The following is a 21,607-nucleotide window of genomic DNA, read 5'->3' on the forward strand; positions in this document are numbered from 1 at the left end:
CATTATATGTTTGTATACTAGGAATATTTATAGTTAATTTTATAATCCTTGATTAATTAGTTTATCATAAGATTCAACTGTCAAGGGGTTTTTGATTTTCTTTAAGTGAAAACTAAGGACTGTTCAGGCTGGGTTTAAAAGGCAATGTCATCCTGGAAGAGAGCTGATTAATTTTGCTTTGTTAATTAACACATTATCTTTAAATTTTACTTTGACTTGCTGGTAAAGTCGACCTTGACTTGCTGGGTACATATAGTTGTATTCCAAACATTGTGGAAAACTGTGTAACAAGAAGAGCTTATATAGGTTTTTTCCCCTTCATTTCATAACTTGCAAGGGGAGAAAGCATTCAGATTAAATTGTTTGGGTCTCACTTATGTGTCTATACAAGGCTGTAGAGCCCAATTGTTAATAGCAGAAAAGTAAAATTTGTGGACATATTGGAGCCATGGGGAATTGTTTTTAATTAGCTTAGTTTCTTCAAGTGTCATTTATTAGTATAAGAAGATGTTCAGTATTATATTTAACTCACTTTGTTTATAAGATTAGCATGTTTACCATGTTGGTTTGCAATGAAGAAATGCTTCCACACACATGAAGTTCTTCGCTAAGTTAAAAGAACATTAAAGATTACCCTACAGGTGGACACCATCTACCAGTAAACAGCTTTACAAGCATATAGATTTCACCTTAATGTTAAGTAGGTGCTTTTACCATAAAACATCAATTTAGTAAAAATTGAATATGATTTACTAAACATACTGAAATATAGTGCTTTTAATCATGTTCAGTTCAGCAGTTTCTGTGAAAAAACTACTTGTAATTCCTTTAGACTCTCATGCCTATTTTCTTCCTTTTTTATTCTAGTTTTTTAAAAAATTTAACTCCTGAATTTTCTGAAGTTTTTGTTTTGTTTTGTTTCTGTGTTTTTTTTGTTTGTTTGTTTGTTTTTAGGAAATGGTATAAAAAGCTCTTTGTATTTTATTTTTTTATTTCTATGTGAATCAGTAGTAACCATTCTATAATTTTTACGTCTGAAGACAAATCTCTAAATCAGTAATATTTTCCTTAAATGAATGAGTGGTCAGTAATAATAGTACAAAGAAAGATAAGACTTTTTTTTTTATCAGAATGTCAGTGTCTTTAAGACAAATGTACAGCTTGCATTTGATAGTTTTCGTGTACTTCCTCTAAACGCGTAAGAAACTGAAATACCCTAAAACTAGTTCATATAAATGTCTTCTAATGCAGTTATTATATATAAATAGTATGAGATAACATAATAGTATAAACATATTTAAATCGTTATTATAAAAATTTATTTTTAAAGATATTGAGGAAAATAGATCTTGGAAGAAAAGGCATTTCCTAAAAACATGTTCCTGGCTTTGATTATCAGTAGCTATAATTGGTACTTGAGAAAAGAATATACATTCAACTAAGGCAGGGGTGTCAAGCTCATTTTCACCAGGGGCCACATCAGCCTCAAGGTTGGTTGCCTTCAAAGGGCCTAATGTAATTTTAGGACTGTATAAATGTAACTACTTCTTAACAGTTAAGCGAGAGCTTGGCACTGCCGCCAGGCAGAAACAAGGTGGAGGGCCAGATTGGGCCCTTGGTCCTTGCGTTTGCCACCTGTGATCTGAGGCTTCATTTCTCTTTCCACAGACAACAAATGAAGTTGTTTTGGCTGTGGAATTCCATCCAACAGATGCAAATACCATAATAACATGTGGTAAATCTCATATTTTTTTCTGGACCTGGAGTGGCAATTCACTAACAAGGAAACAGGGAATTTTTGGGGTAAGGATCAGAATGTTATAAATTCAGTATGAAACCTTAATTTTTTAATTGATAAGTGAGTATGAAGTCATCATGCTGAAGGGAAAACTGAAAATTCTCATTGTTTCTTTGTAGAAATATGAAAAACCAAAATTTGTGCAGTGTTTAGCATTTTTGGGAAATGGAGATGTTCTAACTGGAGACTCTGGTGGAGTCTTACTTATATGGAGCAAAACTACTGTAGAACCCACACCTGGGAAGGGACCTAAAGGTACGGTACTCTATTAACGTCATTCCTTTTTAATGTGCACATGCGGCTATTGCGGTCCCATCTCGTACCCAGACCAGAAGAGAACTGCAGCAAAAACCGTATGAGAACCACTGACATGCCTCATGTTTTCAAGGTTCTTCGTGATGACCTTTCTTAAATTAAAATACTCATTTATTAAGCACATATCACCTAATACAAAACAATTAGAAAGAAATGATATAGATATATGTTAATTTAAATAGTATAAAGATTAAGAGACAAACCACTCTGGTCTTCTGAGTTCTGTGATGCCTTCACAGAAGAAATGGTATTTAAGATTAATCCATAAGAATGTACAAGATCACAAAAGATATGGAACTTTGATCCCAATTTAGAGAAACAATGCAAGCAAAAGTAGAAAGATAGATTAGAATGTGAGGCATTCGGGGTAGCGTGAATAAACCTGTCATGTGAAAGCAGTAACAGAAAAAAGAGCCAAGTTGAATGAAATACGATTTTTAAAATAGTAGTGTTTTATAATGATTCTCAAGAGTTTAATATGCACTAAGCCATTGAAAATTCATGTAGGAATTAAAGATACAGGTTTTCTCAGTTATCGAGAAGAATCTTTAAGATTGGTTGAGCTCACTGTGAAAGAGAGAAGAGCTCTGAGGCCCAGAATCTTCTGTCCTACGTTTAGATGACCAGAAAAGAATCTGCAAGGATTATAGAAGTGAGATACCAAAAAAAATTTAAGATAGTCCCACCGAATTTATAGGACCACCCAAACTGTCAACCAGAACTGTTCCATGTAAATGGCTCTGTTTCACAACTTCCTAAATCCTATCAAACAAGCAACAGCCAGCTACTCCCCCCACCCCCCACCTCATGGTAAGTGGCCCCAGGCCTGACACTAGAGACAGCCAGCCTAAATTCACAACTTGGCTTCCTTGGGAATCTCCAAGTCCAGCACAAGTACCAGCCAGGTCAGATGGTTGCTGTATGGGGGAAGAGTGTGGAGGAACAGCTGAAGAGGTGAGGGGATGAAGAAGTACAAATTGGTGGTCACAGAAAGCCATGGGAGGTAAAGTACAGTAGAGGAAATGGAGTAGCCACAGAATTTATATACATGACCCATGGACATAAACAGTGGTGGGAGGATGGCCTGAGCGGGAGTGGGGAGTGCTGGGTGGAGGGGGGCAAACGGGAAAAAGTTTAAACAACTGAAATTCCATAATCAATAAAGTATAATTAAAAAAAAATACTTCTCTAGTTGGTCAAAGCCACTGCTCCAAGTACCAACTTTTGTCCCAATGCCATCTCTTGTTCCTCATGTCTCGGCAAATAAATAGGGTAATCCTTGGGTTTGTGTTTCTGGAGTTTCTGCATCAGACCATGGAAATCACCACATGTGATCTACACTTTTACAAGGGAATCCTTATTCCTCTGCTCAGAAGGGAAGACCCAATTTACATGTTTGACTTTCCTAGTGGATTTTCTCAGGACTAACACAATGTTGGGCATACGTTCTTAACTGTTGAAAATTATTTGTTAAACATTTCCTTAAGGAAATGACTTTAATCTTACTTTTGGAAGTTAATGTAGAAGTTGAGTGGTACTGATTGAAGCACTGTTTTCACTAAAATGTGGGATTTGAATATAGCATTGTAGGTGTCTTATGATTGTAAATATTTTTTAAGTCTTTTTTCTTTAGATTTATATTTATTTATTTTTAGAGAGGGGAGGAGGGAGGGAGAAAAAAAGGGGGAGAAACATCCATATGTGGTTGTCTCGTATGTGCCCTGACTGGGAATCAAACCAACAACCTTTTGGTTCACAGGCCAGCCAGCACTCAGGCTACTGAACCACACCAGGCAGGATGACTGTGAAGATTTTTATTGTGCATTTTTTAAGAGATACCATCATTGGTGTTTTCCATATCCATTCACCTGAATTTCTAAGTTTTGCAGTTGAGTTGAATTAGAAGTATTCAGAAGCTTTAAAAAATCCATAAGGTGTATTACCAGTGACCCTGATCTCAGTATTGGCCGTGCATTCATAGTCTCTTTCATTTATTTTATGTTCAAAATTCATATATGACAAGGATGGCAGTGGGTTGAAGATTCTTTTTTTTTTTTTTTTAAAGTTTATTGAATTAGTCTGAGTCACTTTCACAATAGGAACTTTTTTAAAAAGATTTTTTATTTATTTTATTTTATTTTATTTTTTAGAGAGGGAAGGGAGGGAGATAGAGAGAAACAGAAACATCAATGTGCGGTTGCTGGGGGCCATGGCCTGCAACCCAGGCATGTGCCCTGACTGGGAATCGAACCTGCAACACTTTGGTTCTCAGCCCGCACTCAGTCCACTGAGCTATGCCAGCCAGGGTGGGTTGAAGATTCTTAATAGAAAAGAAAGTTAGAACATCAGTATTTATCAACTACCTTTTCCACTTTTTAGAATCTGAAATGCCCAAAACATTGTATTTCAAAACCGTGACTTAAGTTGTTGACATGTTATCCTTTGATACAGATTATGGTTTGGGTGTACACGTACCCTTCATTAGCTTAATGTGTGTCAAGATGAGAAAGGTAGGGAAAGGTTCAGAGGTGATTTTTATTTCAGTTTTTGTCTGAAAAATTTGTGCAATGAAAATTTGCATATGCAAACACAGGAAATGGGAAATCTAATCTTGTAAACTGTTGGGGACATGAAATGGCCTGTGTTGTGCTCTGCTGCAAAACTGACCCTATTATAGGCAAACTTGCTAAGAATGTTGTGTCTTCCTTTATATATTAGGGGTTTTCAGTATGGCTGGGAAGGATTTGGTGCATACAGTGAAATAAATGTGTAAACCCAGATCACAGCAGAGTTCAGTGTTTCCACTTTAAAAGTCTTGCCAAAAATTCAATAAATTGATCCAGTTTGTATATTCCCTAGTAGGACATTTCTGTACCCAGTGCAGTCTTCTAACTAAAATTTGAGTGCACTGTGCCGTCATGTTCCGTAAGGGACATTTTTGCATGGCACAGGCATAATTCCATAGCTATTCCTTTTACTCTAGTGTGAGAGACAAGGCAGAACTGTGTTCTGTGCCTCGTAAGCTCTCCTGTATAATTTCTTGCTTCCATATCTTCAGTATGTGTTAACAGAAATCTTCAAAGTAATTAGTATATCCTATTTCTTTTTTCCCAGTTTCATTGATCTATAACACTGTATATTTAAGGTATACAAAATAATGATTTGATATACACTGTAAAGTGATTAACATATGTTAATATCCATCACCTCACATAGTTACAGTTTTTTTGTGTGTGATGAGAACTTTGAATACCTGTCCCCTTAGCAGCCTTCGCATAACATGGTGCAGTGCTGTTAACTTCAGTCACCATGCTATTCATTACATCTCAGAATTTACTCGTTTTATAACTGAAAGTTGATGCCTTTTGACCACTTTCACCCCTTCCCCCGACCCCAGCCCCTGGCAACCACTAATCTGTTCTGTTCCTGATTTTTCTCTTAGATTCCACAGGTAAGGGAGATCATACAGTATTTGTATTTCACTCTCATTTTACTTTAACATCATGTCCTCAAGGACATTCATATTGTTAAAAATGGCAGAATTCCCTTTTTTATTCCATTGTGTGGGGGGGGTCCTGTGTGTGTATACACACACACACTGCATTTTCTTTATTCATTTCTCTGTCAGTGCACACTTAGGTTGTTTCAGTATTTTTTTATTTCTTACAGGGTACAAGGTATTTGTTATTTCCTACATACATGAAATATTTCAATTTTCCTTATATTAAATAATACATAATTTTTAAGTGGGGGATGGGAAGTTGATGGTATCTACTACACCATAAAAATGTTCATTATTTTTACATCTGAGTTCCTTTTAGGAACTAAGTAACATACCACCATTTTACCTACTCTCCAGATAATCAACATGGGCCCATTTGCTCAGTTGCTAAAAATATAACATAAATTTCAGTCTCCTTGGCATTTGATTCTATTGTTAGGCACAGAAAGCCTCCAAACATCTTCCTTTGGCAGTCCAGGTAAACTTGCTTTTTATGGAAGCTTCGTTTGATTGGAGATGAGAGGAGAGGGGGAGTTGGCAGTGACACTCGTATAGACGTAGCAGTGACTGCGCCTGGAGGTACGATAGGTTTTTAAGTTCAAGCATAATTATTTTTCTTGGCCTCTTTTTTAAACATTATTTGGCTTGAATTGACATGTCAGAAATACAGGCTCCATGAAGCTTTTGTTCTTTAGTTATATTTTCTGTTTGGTAACATTCCATCATTCTAGGAAGATCTTAAGTGTTTAACAAGGTTTTTTGTCATGTTTAAAAGTATGGAAAGCTGAATTAAAAGTGGAAAAACTGGATTTCATTTTCTTACCTTCTGATGCAGATCTGTGAACCTTCACACCTCTGCTTTTTGTAATTTTACATGGTACTTTATAAGACTACTTTTGTCAATTTAACCATGCATGAGGAAATACACCCCCTGCCCCTTAAACGCTCAAATAAAGCCAACAGTACTCAGAAAATTCACGTCTCAGGTGCCCTTTCTCTCTTAGTCACACATTGTAGGTGACTGGCTAGCTGTTCTGCTGGACACAGTTACATTGTTCAGTGTTTAAAGTATTTCTAAGTGATAAATGTTGGTGTGAACTGAAGCAGTCGCCCTCAACAGCAAGTTTGTTGGAGTTCTGCTTTCATTCTGCTAAATTGGGCAAGCTTTACTCCAAGTCAGCCGAGCCCTTTCTTTTCTCCCTACCAGACATACCCGCCATCTATTAAGTATCTCTACCGCTAGCACCCTCACACTGAGTTATTTTTAGTCAGCTGTAGCTTTTTTTTTTTTAGGATACCAAAACCCTACATATTTTAGTTAATTTTTAAAATATAATTGTCAGCTCAAATATTATAAAAAGATGATCAAAAGTGAACAATCTCAATAATAAATTCGTGGAGATATATAAAGAATTCCCCCTTTTAAAATATACAATTCAGTGGTTTTTACTCTATCCACAGAGCTGTGCCACCATCACCGCTGTTTAATTTCAGGACAGTTAATCACCCTGAGAAGGCACACTGTGCCACTTCCCATTCCTCCTTCCCCTCACCCCCTAACACCCATCTGTCTACTTTTGCTCTCTGTGGATTTGCCTGTTTTGGACGTTTCATATCAGTGGAGTCATATAATATGTGGTCTTTTGTGATGGGCTTCTTTCACTTGAACCTTAACGTTTTCAAGGTTCATCCATGTTAATAGCATCTATTATACTTTATTCCTTTTTATGACTGAATAAAAAGTTCCACGGTGTGGACATGCCACATTTTGTTTATCCATTCACCAGCTGATGAACAGTTTTAGAAAATGAACATTTTCCCAGCTTTATTGAGATACAGTTGATACGTAACATTGTATAAGTTTAAGGTATACAACATAATTATTTAACCACAAGTTTGGTTAATGTCCATCACCTCACAGAGTTAAAATTTTTTCTCCTGTGATGAGGACTGTGAAGATCTGCCATCAGTAACTTTCACATACACAACACAGCATTGTTCACTGCGGTCATCAGACTCCCCGAGCTCACTTCCCTTATCACTGGGAGTGTGTGCCTTTGGACTACCTTCATCCATTTCCCCCACTGAACAATTTTTAAACTTGCAGTTTTATTTTTCTAAAAGATTTAGGCTCTACCTTCCCATTTTGAACTTGATAACTAATTCTACAAGATAATTAGCATCCAAAAAACTTTACTCTTGCTCTAGCAATCTTACCAGCCAGATAAAGCTTCTCTGGGTAAGACATGATACATAACAAAGAAAAGGGTTTATGTAATAAAATATTGTCTTCACCTTTAAGAAAGTGGATTTGATTATAGTTAGTGTGTATGTGTGTGTTAATCTGCACATGGATTTAAAATATTTTTAATGTATGTGCTTTGTTCCTCCCTGGGTACTTGTAAAGCATTATAAGTATATAAGAAAGCTGGCCTGTCATTCAGCTGTCACATTCATACGGTTCTTTAAATACTGAAATACTTCTCCAGTCTGTCAAAAGCCACTGTTCCAAGCCTCCAGTGCATTTCCCAGGCCCCTATATTGTAGCAAATAAAGGGGTAGTCCTTGGCGGGGCAGGTAGTAGATCACCAGTGGTTGCTGACTGTTAAGTGTTATGGCTGTACCTCAGCAGGGAATGAAAGCTGTTTTGCAAACTTAAGGGAACATTGAGTGAAGAGACTTGAGCCCTACTCACAGCTTTGCCACTAGCGAACTCTGTGTGGTAGTGGTTAGGCCACTTCTGGTGACTTCAGCTCTAAGCCACTCTGTCCTCAGCTCTAAAATCAAAAGTAAGACTACCCTAACTACTATAGAAGATGGTTATAAGAGATTGTAAAGTTCTGAGTATCTTCTGTTCTCTATGGAATTATTACTACTTTATCCTTTTGTAATAATATATTTTGAAGTATTTTCAGAGTAACTGAATATTGACATAAATGCAAAAGATTGTATTAAGCTTCACTACCAGCTTTGCACAACTTGCTGAAATAGGTTTTTGATTGTTGAGTCACAAGCACTTTAGATTTGCTCTATATAAATGGTCCCCAGCTTACTGTGGTTTGCCTGACAGTTTTTCAGCTTTACAGTGATGCAAAAACAACATGCCCTTCAATAGAAACTGGTAGGCTATGATGTTCGGTAGGTTAGGTATGTCAAATGCATTTTCAGCTTACAGTGGGCTTATTGGGATTGTAGCTACATCTTAGGTCAAGGAACATCTGTAGTTCTGCTCAATTTTCCTTCCAGAAAGCCACTAAAGTTCCGATGGAAATGTTATCACTGGTGTTTTGGTGTTTTCCTCTTCACCTTAGGTGTTTATCAGATCAGCAAACAGATCAAAGCTCATGATGGCAGTGTGTTCACACTTTGTCAGATGAGAAATGGGATGTTGTTAACTGGAGGAGGGAAGGACAGAAAAGTGCTTCTGTGGGATCATGATCTGAACTCTGAGAGAGAAATTGAGGTAAGGATGGGGAAATGAAAACTGTAAAATGTTAAACCCCCTGAACCAATGTCTTCTGGCTCACGTTAAGATAACTTACTTCTCTGAGAAATTGGTGCCCATCCTTGACCTTTAATTCCCTCAAAAAGAAAAGAAAAAAGGGACCAAACATTAAACAAAATAGTTTGAAAAAAATAAAAAGATTGAGCAGAATAACTAACTTGTTATTTCTGGTATTATTTATTTATTTACTTATTTAGGACAAAAAGTTAATTTGTTGTTCTACTGGTTTATGTACTCACTGGTTGCTTCTTATACATGCCCTGACCACAGATCAAACCCGCAACCTTGGCGTATTGGGACAGTGCTCTAACCAATGACCTCCTGGCCAGGGCCTGACATGATTTTGGGGGGTAACCCCAAAATATAACCAGGGTATACAAAATGGCCAGTTTAGTTTTAAAATTTGGAAATAATTCAACAGTGGGCTTAATAATAATAGCTAATTTCTGTGTATGTGCCTGCTTCATAGCATGGACCCAAGTGCATCCATAAAACCTGGTGGTGGTGTGTGCTCAGTGAGAGTATGCCATCTCAATTGAGGTTTTAGGACATAAAGCAGTTAAGAACTGTATTCCAGATCAGTGATTCTCAAAGCAAGGGCAAATCTCAGAGTTCAGTATCACCTCTCTTTTGGTGACTTAAATTTCAAGCTTACACTCAGTGTTCCACACATAACATGTTTTCAAACAAAATCTCTAAAAAAGAGGATCCTAATAGTACTGCTTTTGAGTTTTATTTCTAAAATGGATAAGAATTGTTTTATTTTACCCTTGAGTTCATGCTATTTCTTCACAGATAATTCATACCCTCTAATCTAAAACTATACCATCTGGTTCATTCTCCCTTTACCATTCCTAACACAAATTTGGAAACTCTTAGAATTCAGTTCTTTGTACTTTTAGGAGTATTTTTAGATCCCACTTCATAAAGAAGAAAGAACTGCATTTTCAGAGTCATTTTTTGGGCTTATTATATTGATATAACATTCACTGAGAGTGTACCATGTAGTGGATTAAATGAGATTGATCTCCCAAAGGAGTCAACACTTTACAATATATTGCTTTTTAGTTTACAAAGAAATCTCAAATGCACTGCACTTATATTTTGATCTTACAATAGTTATGAGTAGGTGGGGCTTGTACTCACTATCCCCATATTTCATGTAAAGAAATTTGTCTTAGGCTCAGTGACCTACCCAAAATGATATAACTAGTAAGTAACAAAACCAGACTTCACTCTTCATGTAATCCAATTTCTTGTCCTCCCCTCCTAACCATGAAAGCTTAAAATCATATAAAATATAAATTAAAATGAACTGAAGCAAAGTCTGTTAATACATTATAACTTCTGTGTAATAAAATGTAATTGAACAAGTTATTAGCATAAGATTACCATGTTACTTTGAAATTTGGAATTCTGTCCCTAATTGCTTTCAGCTGTAAATATAGCCTTCAGGTAGTAATTAGTGCATGTTAGTATGTGTATGGTGGTGACATTACAATTTTTTTTTTAGGTTCCTGATCAGTATGGAACAATCAGAGCTGTAGCAGAAGGAAAGGCAGATCAATTTTTAGTAGGCACATCACGAAACTTTATTTTACGGGGAACATTTAACGATGGCTTCCAAATAGAAGTCCAGGTAAACTGTGTGATTTTAACCATTAACTGAGTATTTTTTGCGATATTCTTTGTTTCGTATAACAATAGGTATATTTTATCTTCAGGGTCATACAGATGAGCTTTGGGGTCTTGCCACACATCCCTTCAAAGATTTGCTCTTGACATGTGCTCAGGATAGACAGGTGTGCATGTGGAACTCAGCAGAACACAGGCTGGAATGGACCAGGCTCGTGGATGTGAGTAAAGCAAAATGTGATTGTACCCTCCCCACGGAAACTCCCCAGACTAGCAGTTGGGAGCAGCAAAAGAGAAAGGACTCAGCACTGGTTAAAACAAAGTGTTTAGTAAACAGGAGAGTGTTTGGTCACAAAGTATAACATGAACCCACCCGGAAGAAGCAAACTGGTACAAAAGCTCAATGTTTCCATCAGTTTCCATAGATTTCGGGATATTTATGGAGCATTGTTACAGAAGTGTTTGGGCCTCTGGTGGTGTTGCAGTTGGACTCAGTAAGTGCTGCTCACTAACAGACTCTGTCTTCTTTTCGAGTTGGCCTCCTACTGTGTTTTCTCCCTACACCACTGAGATACCCACCTTTTATAGCCCAGAGGGTATAAACATATTCTTTGCAGACTGAAGAACTGTACAGATGTTTGTTGTTATCCTTATGATTGTCCCACTGCCTAGCCACAAGCTGGTTGTCCTTTCCCCTCACCACTCTGCCAGCATATCCCTTCCTGCTCTCAGATTCTTTTTCCTCTCATATCCAGGTGGCTCTAAGGAAGTTCATTAGAATTCCATGTTTTTATGAAACAAGTTATTTTCAGATGCGTTTTTGCCACTATTCGCATAGATCTAGGGAGACTTTCTCATGTTCTCCCCAACAAGCTGTCTGTCTCTCTTCTAGGAACCAGGACACTGTGCAGATTTTCATCCAAGTGGCACAGTGGTGGCCATAGGAACGCACTCAGGCAGGTAGGGTCTCTAAGGGAAATGTGAGTTGAGTGATTTGAAGTGGTGGGATGTTTAATCATTGTGTAGGAATGTCGTCAATCTGATCTGGGGAATTAATCTTTTAAATGTCATACTAATACGCTTGTTGCTCTTACCTGTTACATTTACTCATTCAGTCATCAGTAATTATTTATTGAGCTCTTTCTTAGACACTATTGTAGGTGTTTAGGCTGCATCAGAGTGCAAAACAAAAATTTCTACCCTTGTGCAGCCCACATTATAGTGTATGTTAGGGATAGAGGCAGAATAAAAATAAACATTATAACTAAATTAGAAAATGTTAAGAGCTGTGGTGGGGAAGGATTGAACATGAAGTTGTTTATGTTATACTTTAGTCATCCTGTCTTTATGAATGCTACACGGGTAGATAATGAAGGTATATTTCCTGAATTGTTATTAACTACTTGTCTTTGCAGACCTTATATAGTACCTTTCCAAGGTTATTAAGTAATATATATATATTTATGATCTGTATACTTTTTAGTCATTTATATTGTCTCTGGCTAATAAACTCATCACAAATAATTTCTTTTTTAAAGAGTCAGGAAAAATATGAAGTCAATTTCCAAAAGTTAAACCCATAGAAACTGTGGAATGCTGATTCTTAATGAGGTGAAACTATTGTGAACACACTTATAAATATTTTTGTTTATATGACAAATATTTCAAATCAGCCAGTTTATTTGACTCTAATTAAACTTAGTCATTTAGAGGTTTTGTTTCTTTTCTCTCTTTTTTTTTTTTTTTTTTTTTTTAAGCAACTTTTTCCCGTTGGCTTTGGATACAAATTAACACCTTTGGAAAGTCAAAACATTAAAATTGCTTCTTAGAAACAGTGCTGTAGTCTTTCAGAATCATGGAAGAACAGGTCATTAAAGTAAAGATAAAACTTTGAAATGTGGGTAGTATGTAATTAGATATGCTATTTCAGTGGTTCTGAAATAATTGAATTATAGAATTAGGCTGCTTGGGGAGTAATTGGTGATAGCTTGCAAATGCAGATGGCTCTACTATCTCAGATTTCTCCAATTACATGTCTATACTAGATTATTACTTAGACTTGGACTAAATAGGTATGTGTAAGGTCACTTTGTAGGAAATTATCTTCTATTATACTCAAAAAATTAGTCGAGCATATGAGAAACTATTATACTCAAAAAATTAGTTGAGCATGTGAGAAACAGCCTGAGCTATTGTATTGAACTAGTTTTCAGAAAACCCATGAAGGAGTTCACTTCAGATCTATTTTTTGAGCAGCTGAACAGACATCCCAAATGCTAAACTCAGTGAAATAATAAAAGTAAGAATTGCTTACCATTTATCTAGTATCTGATGACAGACCTTGTACTGAATTTTTTATATATTACTTTAAATCTTCACAAGAGGACAACAGAATATTTATTTGTTTCTCCATTGCACAGACAGAAAACCAAGACCCACAAAGTTTCAAGTCACTTGTAACTGAATTTGGATTTGAACTCAGGTTCTCTGTGATTCCAAAGCTTGTCTATTTCCATTATTCCACCAGTACTCTTTGAGATGTGCTTAAGGTGGTTTTAGCATACTTAGAAATATTGTAAGAAATGTTTATCTCGGAAGGTTAAGTCACTGGCTGACATTTTAAAAGCATTTACCATATATATATGAAGGAGTTATACATTGAATGGAGTGTAAGGGCTAGAGGGATTTCAATCATTAAGATACACCAGTTGGCCCTGGCTGATGTGGCTCAGTAGATTGAGTGCCAGACTGTGAAGCAAAGGATCACCGGTTCAGTTCCCAGTGAGGGCACATGCCTGGGTTGCGGGTCAGGTCCCTAGTGGGTAGTGTGCAAGAGGCAACTACACATTGATGTTTCTCTCCCTCTCTTTCTCCCTCCCTTCCCCTCTGTCTAAAAATAAATAAATAAAGTCTTAAAAAAAAGATACACCACTTGATTGGGGGAGGGGTGTGTGTACAATATATACCATATGTACAGAGCCCTTGATTTTAAGGAAAAACTGATCTGGTTTAAACTCACAGAAACTACTTTCTAACATTTGTGTAGCTGTCAAGTCATTAACAAGCTTAAAATGAAGTTGCTTAATTTAAGTGCCTTAAAGCAATGTTAAACCAGGAATTGTGAGTAGAAGACATCTTATTAGTGAGAGCGATTGACAGCTAAATAAAAAGTGCTGATGGTCAGTCCTGTCTGGTGTGGAGATGGGGATTATTTAGCATCTGGAGGACATGTAGTTATTGGAGTTCATTGTATGCATAGATCCTGTGTTCGTTTTCACATCTGATCACATTCTGTTGATTCTTGGAGAACTTTCTCATTTATTTTCATTTTTTACACTGGTCTGTGAATACCTGGCTATTATGTTTAAAACTGAAATTTCCTCAGTTTAGCCATTCAGATTATTACCACTAACCCGAAGCCTGGGGGAAAAAGTGACATTTAGGGCAAAGGGAAAAAAAATTTTAAGTATAAAGAAAGCAACACACGTCCAGTTGTGCATGATCCAGAAAAAGAGAATAGCTTTTTCCCTCTGTAATTTGAAGCTTCTTGGTCCATGGGTACTCCTGAGCTCATTTCCCAGAGTGTACAGTGTTTTTAAACTCTGTCGGCATGAATTCTTCTCAGTTTTGCCTTCTTGCAACTCCGGTTCTGAGTCCCTCTTCAGATGCTTGTCGAGCTCTCCTGCAACTTGTAATGCACTAATCTGGGTACATCAGGTGGCACCAAGAAATAAAAGGAGACACGGTCCCTGCCCCAAGTAGATTATGTGTGTACATAAAAACATAAGGGTGCATTAGTAGTTCAGTATTACTTGATTGAATAAACAGACACCAGTGCTGGGAGACCCACGGAGAAATTCCCGTGAGCCTGAGTTGTCAGAGAACGCTGCACACAGGAGTAGGGACCAGTCCTGCCTTGATGGCACTCTTGCATCTGGAAGAGGCAGTGAAGAGCGAAGAACTCACATCAAGCAAGAGGAATGAACTGAGCAAATTCAGGAAACTGAATTCAGGACAAAAACATTTTTGAAGTCTTCTTGACACCCCAACAGTAGAATCCAAAAATCCTGACCTTTAAAACCCATTAAAGATTTTTTAAATCTTTCCCTCATCACTTCAGCCAGAATGGTCAAATTGTTGTCATTTATATACACTCCAGCCCTTTTGTACTTTTTATCTTACTCCTCTCCACCTGAAAATTGACGTCCCACCTATCCTTGCCACATTTGATGTGATGAGAGTGTTTCTCTATCTCATTATTCTTAGGTACATCTGTTTAATCTGAGTCGGAATATTTTGTTCCCTTAATCTGAAAGGGCAGTTCACTTGACCTCAGCTTTGGCATTGCATGGCTTAGAAGAGCATCACAGTGGTAGCCATAAAAGTTGATTAACAAAATATGTTCTCAGAAGAAATCTGATCAATGGCTACTGTCCAGTTGCAATAAAGTGTGTTTCTTACATACCTTTTGAAATGGAAATGTTCAGTGAACACACAGCATAGGTTTCAAAGTGCCAGTTTCCTGGTTTTAAATCAAGTATTCACAAATAGAAGCTATTTCTGTTACCTGGATAGAAGACAGAATTTATGAATTAGGTTAGCTACCTAGAGGTTTCAACTCATAGTTCACAAGTTACTAAAATTCATTCACAAATGTGTTTAGAGAGGGATTTCATTGATAGGTAACAGCTGAGATCTTTTAGTCTTTCATCTCCTGCCTTGAATATACTGGCATATGAAATAACATCACTAAACATGTTTTTTTTTTCCTTGAAAGCACTTTCCTCTCCTGAACAGTATTTCGTTTAATCTGAAAAAGAAATTGTCCCTTTCAAGATATTAGTTATATAATTAGCTTCAAAACTAAAAAGAACTGTCATTATGATTTCTGTTACTGGCATAATAAATGCAGATTTGCAGTGTTTTTATTTTACTGGTGGAATTTCCCCATGTGAATAATTAAAAACAAAACTTGCTGCTCTTGTCCTATCCTGTCCTGTGAGATTAAGGTAGTGATTTTATTTTTTTTAGTCTTGTTCCATTTTCTCCACCCTAACCATTTCTTCCAGCACACTGCACTACCACCAAGTAATTCTTGCTAAAACTTGGGTTTTGTCATGTTCAAGACTTACTTTATATTTAGTTCATTTATTCATTTTACAAATACTTTTTAGTGCCTGATCTGAGCCAGGCAGTTCCCCGACCTGCACTCCTACAACCAGCTCCGCATACTGCCTGTAACCTGCCTCCTGTCCCTCATGCAGTCTTTAGTCCCCATCTCACCATGCTCTTCTGAGACGTCATGCATTCCTTCTAGTGTTCTCGGAAACAGGTCTAATGAGAGTCATGTATTATGTAGTTGGATTTAAGTCATTGGTTTACCTCTCAAGAGGCTTTTATACTTTGAATTTTCCTATAAGTGTGAATGAAAAATTGTCTCAAATTTAGTTTCCATGTGCAGATGTTGGAAATATTAGAGAGGTGGAGTGCCCCCTGCTGGTTACAAATGAATGGCCCTCTGCTTTTCTCCTCGAACTTAACTGTGCATGCTCCCTCCCACCTCCATGGCTATGCAGCTTTGCTCCTCCTGCCTGAACTGCTGTACTTCTTCCCCTCTGAGTTCAGCTCAACCCACATCCTACATCTGATGCTCCCTAAAGGTTTTTCTTTGTCTGCTACCATTCATTTTCCTAACGAGAGTTCCTCTACTATACAGGGTGGGGCAAAAATAAGTTTACATTTATATGCAAAACACAGAATTTATTCTTGTATAATTATTTATTATTGTATTTTCCATACGAACAAATGTAAACCTACTTTTGTCCCACCTGTACATAGTCACCATTACTAAGATTGGTACTTAAATATTGATACATAATATCAGGTACATAGGTTCATGGTCATGACTAGCTGCACATTTGTATGTGACTAATGTTAAGCCATAACGTTTAAGCCATAGATGTGGTCCCCTCAACAAGCAGAAAAAGAAACAGGTGTTAAGTGCTGTGCATCCCAAAAGAGTCGCTACCAGAATAACTCTGCCAGTGCTGTGAAGAGTGTGTGCGCCTTGGGCACAGCAGCATCATGTGCAATGGTCATTACCAGCATTTTGCAGAGCCGAGTAAACTTTTTTTTGGGGGGGGGTGTATTTTTTAGTGATACCCATGTTTCCATTATGTGAAAATGAAAATATTTATTCTTTATGTTTTTATATTTCTTTGTTTAATAATTTCTAGATGGTAACAAAAATAAGTTAAAAATCATGTATTATATAAATGTAATACAGATTTGCGATGTTATTTTCTTATTTTTTTGCGTTTCATCACATACTAGTAATAAATGCATCTCTCAGATACATGCGACCTATGCTGTAATTTTTTTGACCACGACCTCCACAAGGTTATTTTGTTTTAATAGGCTCATCTGCATTTTCCCAACTCTAGTATAATCTTCAAGAACACTGATCCTGCCATCTTACTCTTTTTAAACTGTGCCTAGGCAAAGGCACCCTGTAGGCATTCAGTGAATACCTAAATAGAAATTAAGAACATGCCTGGCCCATATAGGTATATTTACACTGTATCTAGCAGCATTTTGCAAAATGAATTCATCCTTCATTAGAAGAGGGAAACATGTCATACTTAAGGGCATTAATAAAATTTCTTAATTTTTAAAAATTAAAAAGAGAAGATCAGCAACCATTTTTTCCCCATAAGTGCTAGTATCTGAATACTTTTTCATTTTTACTTCTCAACAGGTGGTTTGTTCTGGATGCAGAAACCAGAGATCTTGTCTCTATCCACACAGACGGGAATGAACAGCTCTCTGTGATGCGCTACTCAGTAGGTGGGTAGACTTGCCCCCACCCTGGCACTCACAGCATTTCTCTGAAACTGCGTGTTTCCACTTCCAGTAAAGTCATCGTCTTTTTCTCTAATCTCGAGAGTTGTTAAGTCTTAAGTATGTTACCCCCAACGTCAAATTAAATTCTGCTGCAGGAAACTGCAAAAGATCTTCTGAAGTTAAACAACATTGCAAATAACTAAACAAACATAAATTTATGGCAAATACCAATATGTACAGTTGAAAGCAGACAACAGTGCACAACTCCCTCTCTCTTTTTTTTTTTTTTTTTGAAGTATACATACTTAGATTATGAATAGGTGCTAGGCTGAATGTTATATCTGTTTAGCAACCTTTTCTTTGTATATAGAGAATATAAAAGAAATTATAGTAATATTAAAATTACACAGATTTTACAGGCCCTTCAAGTTCTTTAAAATTGGGTTGCATTGTTACCAGTTACATAGTAATGATTGTTTTGTTGATTAAAATGCTCAGCAACTCATAAGGATTTGATACATTTGTTTAGCTTTGAATAATTCTTTTTGTTTTAAAGATTTTATTTATTTATTTTTAGAGAGGGAAGGGAGGGAGAAAGAGAGAGAAACATCAATGTGCGGTTGTTGGGGGTTATGGCCTGCAACCCAGGCATGTACCCTGGCTGGGAATCGAACCTGGGACACTTTGGTTCCCAGCCCGCTGAATAACTCTTTGTACTTCATTCAAATGTTAAGTTTCTGTAGTATTCTATTTCCTTGTCCCTTCATTATGGTTTTGGTTCATATCATTCTCCCCTTGGAATTATAATGACATTCACCTATGTTCAAAAATAGATTCCAGTAGTTGTTGGATCAGTGTGGGTCCCAAGGGATCCTTTTGGTTGCTTCTAAGTTGTTTTAAGGGAAGCACTGAATGCTATTCTCTGAGTTGAAAAAGGAAGGAAAAGTATTTGCTGCAGTCTATAAGTGGCAAGACTTGAAGCAGCAAAGGTTCTCTGGTTTGGATTGGCTTATTTTCAGCACCGTAGTAACAGGTAACTACTGCAGATGTAGCAACTAAAACCCAAGGATCAGTTGGGCTTCACCGACCATCTGCTACATAACAAGTACAGGAGAGGAGACCATAGAGAAGAGAATGTGGTCCCTTCCAAGAAGACAACCCTGCGTATGGAGAGGTGGGCTCAGCTGAAACGAGCAGTGGTGCACTCAGCTTGCAGTAAGAGCACTGTGACCTAGACCCATCAAAGCAGGCTCACTTCCCCGGGGCCAGGTTGTAGCTAACCAGAAGGACACGAGGCTGGAACGTGTGGAGTCCAAAGCCTGGGAGCGTCTCCAAGAAGGGATGATGTACTGGGCTAGTGACCGTTTGTTTTCCAAGTGTGCTTAGTGATGGAAGGATTAGTTCATCAAATGACAGTTAAACTGATGGTAAAATAACAGTAAATGAATCTATCAGTGTATTTCTCTAGTCAACACTTTTTCCTGCTTCATTCTAGATGGCACCTTCCTGGCTGTAGGATCTCATGACAACTTTATTTACCTCTACGTAGTCTCGGAAAATGGAAGAAAATATAGCAGATATGGAAAGTGCACTGTAAGTAATGAAGTAAAATTAAGTTGTGAAACTGTTGGAAATTTAATTTGTTAAAAAGAGAGTTAAATGTTTACATTGATGTATCTGTCCCTCAGCTGCTTTAAAACTTTCGCCTCTCTCTCTGAAAACTGATATTACCTGACAGCAGAACATGCAGTCCCCTGCATGCCATGGGAAGCTTTCGCCTTTGGCGGGAGTTTAATACTTATCTGTCTCTGACCAATTTTAGGCTGGTTTCCTAAGCCATTGCCATCAGAACCCCTTAGGTTGACACGTTTTGCATATGGAATGAAAGGGCAACTCACTTTTAACCCTAATGTCCCCTGTTCCTGCCCACCCTGACACCCTGCAATTTCTTGTGTCACCTGTCTGCCACTAAAATAATTTATATAGATACGTGTCTAAATTCAGAGAATTAACAAATATTTTCTCTAATTTGTGCCCATTTCAGATTGACTAGGTTATCACTTTACAGTGAACATTAGATTCAGTTCTGGAGATAACACTGGTACTTCCCATATGGCAGGTACTCTGCTAACTAGAGCTGTGTTCTGGGCCCTGTGACACCCTCCTCAAGCACACCACTGATTGGCCAGCCGCCTTCCACCAGCGCAAGCGCCTCCATGTGCTTGGGTGCCTGCCATCTTCCCATTCGACGTTTCCACAGAAAGTGGTGCCATGAATGGGGACAAGCTCCAGCTGTTTGGTTGCAGCTTAATTATTAAAGGGACATCTTGTAAAGTGTTGAATGCACTTCTGCAGCTACCATGGACTGGAAGATAATGGAAGTAAAACAGAAAACCATGTTTGTACTTGGAACTCTTAAGAGAAGTTCCAGTAGCCACGTTTTAACAAAGACCTAATCTCTAAATAGCACTATGGCAATCACAAATTCCACAGAAAAGTGTAAATCTTGTTATCTAAAAAAGCAGTCCAAATAAGACAGTAGAGCACAGCTCAGTATTTTCTGCTTACAAATGGTGCTCACATGTCCCTGCCTCAAAAGGTGTATATGAAGAAGAGTGAGTGGACATGGTCTTTCTGCTGAGACTGTGCTGTTATGTGGCAAATGATTCCTTCTCACAAACACCTCAGGTGTGTTTACTGTATAGGACCGGTCCTGGCCCATCTCTTGAAGGAGGCCCAGTGATCTTCCAAGAAATAAGTTGCTCTTCATGAGCCTGACTTCATGGGGCCAGCTGAGGAATGGAGGAGAAGAGAAGTGCATGGAGTTACCCCTACGTACTGTTGGTCCACAGCAGCCTTTCCCGTCCCCTCCTGTGGCCTGTCTGTGCCCTCGCACTCCCGCATGTGCCCCGAGGGCATGCTGTCCCGCTGCCTTTGGGTTCTCCAGGTCTCCCTCCAGCACACACTCCAGACCTCCTTGGCCTCAGCGGTGGCAGTTTCTTCCTCTTTTTGGATCATATGATTTAGAAGGACCTTTTTTATTTTTTATTTCCCATGAGAGCTTCCATCTTAGTGTTCAGTAAATATTTGTAAAAGTGGTTTGCCTAAATGACAGGATTTGTGGGTTCATGTTTGTATCATATTCGCTGTGTAAGCAGTTTGATTTTGTAGCTGCTGCTACAGAAAACATTTTAAGGCTTTGAATTCAGAAGCTCTTTTTGTCTCCTACAAACCTAGGATTGGGGTCGGGGCTGGGGGTGGTGCTGGCATGGATCTGATTTTATTTCCTTTACATATTGGACTTCTCAAGTGACATTTAACATGACAGAAGGATTTTATAGCTAAAAAGAGTTTAAAGACTGCTGGTTGGTTTTCTCAAAGATTCCTGAGTTGTGCAGATTTTTAGTGTTGTAAAGTTCTTAACCTCCTCCTTTCCTGTACTGTTTTGAGAATGTACTGAAAAGGTCTTTGATGTACTTAGAAACTCCTTTTTTTTTTAATTCTACTTTTAAATAGCTTTCTGCTCATCTTCAGTGTTACAGAAATGAGTGAAAAATAATCATGATTTAAATGCTGTGTTTAATTGTGTGATTTCAGCAGTTATTTAATGTCTCTCTGCCTCCTAAATTTCTTTACCCCCACTAAAGTGGGCATTCTCAGTCAAGGTTGCTGTGAGATTAGAGTTGATAGTGTATGTCAGGTACTTAAACTTAATGCTCTCTACATAGAAAGTACTCAGTAAATGTTAGATGTTAATAGGTATGGGACTAGTAGTATTCTCAGTAACTAGATGAACCCTGGGTTGTACCTAGGTGTGTTGTTAATGTGAATTTAACCTAAGTCTATGAAAGTTCAAAATTATTTTCTAATTATGGACAGTTGTGTGTTTCCCTGAAAGGAGTTGAGTTGGTCAGCTTGACCTAAAGGTTCTATTCTGTGTGCAATAGAACTAAGGTTATTTTATTGTGTACCTCACTGTAACATAATGGCTTTCTGTTTGACTCAAATG

The 21,607-nt window shown here is 37.6% G+C and overlaps 1 protein-coding gene across 2 annotated transcripts in view; it reads left to right on the forward strand.

Annotated features, from left to right (window-relative positions):
- EML4 (EMAP like 4) overlaps positions 1-21,607 on the forward strand; it is a 135,786-nt gene that overhangs the window by 102,742 nt on the left and 11,437 nt on the right. For both annotated transcript variants that reach the window (XM_028514374.2, XM_028514375.2), the window contains 8 exons: positions 1,669-1,803; positions 1,918-2,053; positions 8,927-9,078; positions 10,634-10,759; positions 10,845-10,976; positions 11,648-11,715; positions 17,513-17,601; positions 19,094-19,191. In XM_028514374.2, coding sequence (XP_028370175.1) covers positions 1,669-1,803; positions 1,918-2,053; positions 8,927-9,078; positions 10,634-10,759; positions 10,845-10,976; positions 11,648-11,715; positions 17,513-17,601; positions 19,094-19,191 — 936 coding nt within the window. The remainder of the gene's footprint in view (positions 1-1,668; positions 1,804-1,917; positions 2,054-8,926; positions 9,079-10,633; positions 10,760-10,844; positions 10,977-11,647; positions 11,716-17,512; positions 17,602-19,093; positions 19,192-21,607) is intronic.

The sequence above is a fragment of the Phyllostomus discolor genome, chromosome 6, assembly GCF_004126475.2.
Source record: "Phyllostomus discolor isolate MPI-MPIP mPhyDis1 chromosome 6, mPhyDis1.pri.v3, whole genome shotgun sequence".
Taxonomy (NCBI): domain Eukaryota; kingdom Metazoa; phylum Chordata; class Mammalia; order Chiroptera; family Phyllostomidae; genus Phyllostomus; species Phyllostomus discolor.